We start from the raw sequence: 5,554 nt of genomic DNA, 5'->3' as shown, positions 1-5,554 counted from the left end.
AACTACTAGAACTTTTTAATAATGTAGACCAAACCAAAAAGGCATGTCAACATGAAATCATAAGTTACATGAACAAAAAAAAAAAAAAAAAATCAGTACAGACTCACTCAACACATGTGTATTTCATTGTTTCATTGGGGCCCATTTTATTTCTACCAGCCCCACAGCACAGGCTCCCTAAACCAACACATGGGTTCATGTTATGCTTTGAAACAAGGCTACTCTATCAAGGCTGCCGGTTTCTGACACATCTCCCACAATAAAAGAATAATGCTATGTCTTCTTTTTAAAAGATTTTATTAAAGAATACTCAGTCAGCTGTATGAGACATTTATGGAACCTCATTACTGAGTTAAAGTGCCATCAGTCAAGCCAAACACACTGAGCAGCTTATTCTCTTCAGTCTAATTTGCATGAGGTCTTACACAGTTCTTGCCATGCAAAGCCCTACCAAGACCATTATACATTTTGCAACTACCCTTTTAATGAAACCCAAGGCTTCAAGAAACAGCAAGTTCAACACACATGAAAATAAAAATACAACTTGCACAACCAAGTGTACTTACACACTGAACAGCAGCAACATCACAAAATAGCTGACTTTGTGCTTCATAGCAAAACTCAGCATGGCTCAACGATTTTGTTCACTGAACCATGGGGCTGAAAGCCTTTGAAAGGCACTCACAGGCCTCAGCAATTACAGTGCAAAATATCAGGAAAACTCTTAATTCCATTTGGCATTGTGATGGCTCAAAAAAAGATGACTATTATTAAGACTTATTTTCAAATAATTTTTTACAGAAGTGTTTCACCATCAGTACCCTGCATTGTCCAACAAGACATGTATTGACAAATATGTTTATATATTGCAAAACAAACTTCTGCTTAACTTTTATTTGTAAAACATGAGTTTCTAAGCAGATTTAACCAGAAATTATATTCACACTCACAATTTTTTAAAAATTTCTCTGAATGCTTGTGCCTCTTGAAGATTGTCTTTCATTTCAAAACAGAGTTCCAAAATAAATCACTCTCTTATTTCATACTTACTGGGCAAAATTCTGTATTCCCACAGCATTTAAAGTGAGAATTTCACTGCTGCCAAAATGCACTGCATAGCTATCTGCATTCTTTTTTGCAGACAGTCCCTGTCACTTACTTCAGTAAGCCAACCATCACTTCACTGATATCCCATAATTTTCTCGCAACCAAGTCATCCATGGCTTTGGGCAGAAGTTCTTCCTCTTTGCAATCTCCAAAATACTTTCCTGACACGCCCTCGACGTCAGGAGAAGAGGCCAAATAAATAGATGTCTGGGCTCCTTCCAGAGGCGTTTTGAAGAAAGCCCACGACACCAAGTTGAACAGAGGTTTGGCCAGCAAAGGAATATTCACATGTCTGCCCAGATTTGTTCTGACAATCCCAGGATGAAGGGAGTTGACAGTGACTCCCGTCCCTTCCAGCCGACGGGCCAGCTCCCTGGCAAATAAGATGTTGGCCAGTTTACTTCGGCTGTAACAAAAGCTTTTGTTGTAGCTTATTTCACTGTTCAAGTCTTCAAAGTTGATCTCTCCATATTTGTAAAGCTTTGAGGACACTACAACAATTCTGCTTGGGGCAGAATTTTTGAGGAGGCCCAGAAGAAGGTTGGTGAGCAAGAAGTGGCCCAAGTGGTTTACACCAAATTGCATCTCAAAACCATCCTCTGTCTTCATGTATGGACACTGGAATATCCCTGCATTATTTATCAAAACATCCAGCCTTGACTCTTCCTTTAAAAAAAAGAAAGAAAAAAAAATCATTCAGGTTTAGAACTCCCACATATAACATTACTATGCTTCAAGTTCTCATTGGGGACTGTTAAAATAGAAATAATTTAATTTCTAGTTTTCTGAATTGTAACTTTCTGACATTCTCTTAAAGCATTGCTGGGAAAAAAACACCGTTAAGTTGAACTACCACTAACTGTGCACTGGACCCTGGTAGGATGCAAGAACCTGAGAGGAAGTCTGTATCAACTTCTAATGCAGGCAAAGAAAAACCACTGCCTTCTCCAAGAGCAGCTTTTTCTCCAGCAATTCAGTGATAAATTACCTTTGTGAGAATTTTTTCCCTCTTCATAAAGCAACCTGTCTTTTGAACTGCAAGAGGACACACATTAATTTATGGCAAATCTCTGCTATAGCAGAGGGATCTAGTGTGCAGAAGACACGCAAGCATGGAGCACAAGGAATTAACCTCAGGGCTGAAGAGGAACCATTACACTGTAGACCCATCTTCTCACTGGGATGATATGAAAAACTCTGCCAAATAATGTTTTCATGACTTTAAACTTGTCTTACTTTAAAACCAGTACATATCACTTTGCTGCTGGATGAGAACTATGGAGCAGGACTCATGGAGAAGTAAGACATTTCACATCACTTGAGTCCAATAGGTCTGCTCAGGAACTAAGGAATGGGGGCTCTATGAGGTGCGTGGCACATGAGATTTGATGGACCACTGTTCTGGTTCAGGTTAGTAAAAATCAGACTCAAGGATATATGTCACACTCTCCAGGATCAGAAAATATAAGTAATTAACAGAGAGATGGCATTGATAACTTAGATATATGCATCATGCACTTCATGCTCCAGAATCCACTCAAAAATTAAGAGCTCTCCAATTTACCCAAAAATGTAATTAAAAAAAAATTAAAAACCCAAGTTAAAAGTAAGCTGCATAAACAAGCTCTGAATTCAACACTCTTGCCCACCTCTGACAAAAGACTGTGAAAGAACAATTTATGCTTGCATGAATCAGAGGCAAAGGTATTCATTTTCTCTAAGAGCACTGGGAGTTTTCTTTGCCTTTAATTCTTTAAACTCAACACAGGGACTGGAAGGCAAGCTGAGACAACCTTGAACCATTTTGATGATAAAAATAGAGACCCTCATAAATGACTTCTGCATCATTTCCCTTTTATTTCATTGCCATTAGCAGCAAAGATATAAAAAGCAAACCCCAAATTTGCACTTGGCATTCAGTTAAAGGTGCGGGCATCTGATCACTCAAAACTTCAAGTACTTCAACCTCAGACTGATTTCCGTGGAACTTGTGGCTGCTCAGTGTTTCATATAACTGGGTCCCAAAGACATGATCCAAAGAGCACCAAACTCACTTCTCCTCTTCACCCAAAGGGACACAATGGTCAGTCACTATCACTAAATCAGGAGTGAAGAAGCACTGACTGCAGAACTGCTCACTGAAGCGATTCTCCTTTCTTCTTTAGTGAAAAACATCTGACTGGAGGATTTAGTTTGCAAGACTTAACACTTCAAGAAGCAAGACCTCCACACTTGCAATTCTGTGAAATTCCTACATGCAATAACCTAGAGGTATGTGATCAATGCCAAGAAGGCAGCTACCACAACCAAGGCTAGCAGAGTGCACAAAACATTGCTTTGACGGGCAGTGATATTCCCTCCAGCCTCTAAGCTCACTTTCACTTTCTCCATTTTCCCATTGAACCCTCCAACATCTTAGTCCTTAATTTTTTTTTTCAGTGAGACTAAGGAGTGAGAGATATAATCACTGTCAGTCATGCAAAGTAAAGCTCCCACAAATAAGGCTAAGCAGTGGGAGTGCACTGTCTCTCCATCCTGCTGATGTTTATATCTTCTTTATGTCAAACAAAAAACCACAAGAACCCTCAAACAAATCCCAAAATAACAGCTCCAAAAAGGACTCAAAGATAGGGGAGGTAAATAACATAAACTTGGGTGGAAAAGTTCTTGAAAGTATCTCTCGAGTGTGCATCCCTTGTCATTCAAGTGCATTCAAGTTATAATGCAGGCATCAGCAATACTCTGAAGATAGCACACTCTCTTTTCCTTTATCTATTTCTCTATTTAAGAGCCACTCTGATACTTTGTACTATAAAAGATATAATGTCTAAAAGTTAAACAGTATGTATTTTCTTTTTGCTGTGTGCTTATTACACAAATTTTATATCCTTTCATTTATGCAGATTTTCCCACAGCATTGAAACAGGATTAGACCTTACCACTGGATTCATATATATATATATAGACTACAAAGTGTCCTACTGGAGAACTTGACACTTAACTTTTAAAAAAGCAGTTTTAAAATTAATACTATGTAGACCATGTTTTCTTCACCTCTTACAATAGGGTCTGAGCATCTTTTAAGTACTTAACAAATCCCTGAGCAGCAGAACTTATTAAGCTTGGCTCCCCATGACTTCATGTCTCCTGACTTGAGTAGCTAGATGTGGTGAGATCAAAGTCCCAAAAGATGCTTTTGGTGGGAATGAAATAATGCCTCCAACAGTGCTTCCCTTTGCTCTACAAATCTAGCAGCATTTCTGTCAGGCAAAGCAATTGGATGTCCCCATTCCCCTTGAACTCAGGTTTTTATGGAATCTGCAAAAATTTTATATATTCAAAAATGTCTATTGACTAGCTTCTGCTGGTGGTGGGTGAGAGACTTAAATCCTTGTGGGGATACAACCTAAGGAGGCAGCAGAAGAATGTCTGGAGCATGTCAGCAGTGCACTTGGCAACTTTTCTTTTTCTGGTGGCAAGGCTGAGCTGTAACACTAATTTAAACCAACAAAGGTTAAACTAGTTAATTCAGAGAGAAAATAAGAAAAATCATTTATTTCACACAGAAACAAGCATTGCCTTCCCAGAACAGAAAAGATCTAGACTATTTTAAACCAAAACAGACCAAACTATCACGAAGTTCATGCTTCCAGGAGCCAATTCACGGCCTGTTTGCTTACACCTTCTTCACCCTGCGGTGACCTCAGCGATTTCCCAGCCCCCGAGCGCGCTGCTGGCCGCAGGGACTGCCTCGTCCAACGCCCACGGAAACCCGGGAGCCACCAGGGAGCCCAGAGACCGCCACCAGCACCGCCCAGCCCGTGCCTGCCGTGCCCTCCCCGGGCCGGGGCAGCGGGGCCGGGGAGCCGCGGGCCCGGCCGTACCTGCAGGACGCGGTGGCAGAAGGCGCGCACGGAGCGCAGCGAGGCCAGGTCCAGCTCCCGCACCACCAGCTCGCCCCCGCCGTCCGCCCGCTCGCCCACCTCGGCCCGGATCTCGCGGGCCGCCCGCTCGGCCCGAGCCCGGTCGCGGCAGCCCATGATGACGCGGGCCCGCATCCGCAGCAGCTCGGCCGCCGCCGCCCGGCCCAGCCCGCTGTTGGCGCCGGTGATGATGACGGTCTTGCCCCGCATGGAGCCCCCGCGCCCGGGCCGCGCCGCGCCGCGCAGCCAGCGCCAGGCGGCCACCAGCAGCCCCGCGCCCAGCACCAGCGCCGGCAGCGCCGCGGCCATGCCGGGCCTGGCCGGGCCGCGCGGGGCCTGCTGGGGCTTGTGGTCCCGGAGCGGCTCGGGAGCCTGCGCGCTGCCCGGGGCCGGGCCCGGTGCCCGCAGCGCGGCCCTGACGGGGCGGGGCCGGGCGGGGCTGCGAGCCCTGAGGGCTCCGCTGCCCTTCCGCGGGACCGCCCCGGGCTGCGGAGCTGGGCGGAGACAAACCTAGCGGGGCTCGA

At 44.5% G+C, this 5,554-nt stretch overlaps 1 protein-coding gene across 1 annotated transcript; it reads right to left on the bottom strand.

Annotated features, from left to right (window-relative positions):
* Positions 1 to 283: 283 nt before the first annotated feature.
* RDH14 (retinol dehydrogenase 14) lies at positions 284 to 5,339 on the bottom strand. The gene is made up of 2 exons (XM_058020961.1): positions 4,992 to 5,339; positions 284 to 1,773 (listed from the first exon to the last, which is right to left on the bottom strand). The coding sequence occupies exons 1-2, from the start codon at positions 5,337 to 5,339 to the stop codon at positions 1,156 to 1,158; spliced, it is 966 nt and encodes a 321-aa protein (XP_057876944.1). The 3' UTR covers positions 284 to 1,155.
* Positions 5,340 to 5,554: the final 215 nt, after the last annotated feature.

This window comes from Melospiza georgiana, chromosome 3, assembly GCF_028018845.1.
Source record: "Melospiza georgiana isolate bMelGeo1 chromosome 3, bMelGeo1.pri, whole genome shotgun sequence".
NCBI lineage: Eukaryota > Metazoa > Chordata > Aves > Passeriformes > Passerellidae > Melospiza > Melospiza georgiana.
Note: the sequence above shows the minus strand (reverse complement) of the source record. Positions and strands in the feature narration are given on the sequence as shown.

Coding starts and splice junctions, on each gene's coding strand:
- RDH14 (XM_058020961.1), bottom strand. CDS start 5,339: ATGGCCGCGGCGCTGCCGGCGCTGGTGCTGGGCGCGGGGCTGCTGGTG. Junction 1,774..4,991: donor TCTGCCACCGCGTCCTGCAG/GTACGGCCGGGC, acceptor TTTTTTTTAAAG/GAAGAGTCAAGGCTGGATGT.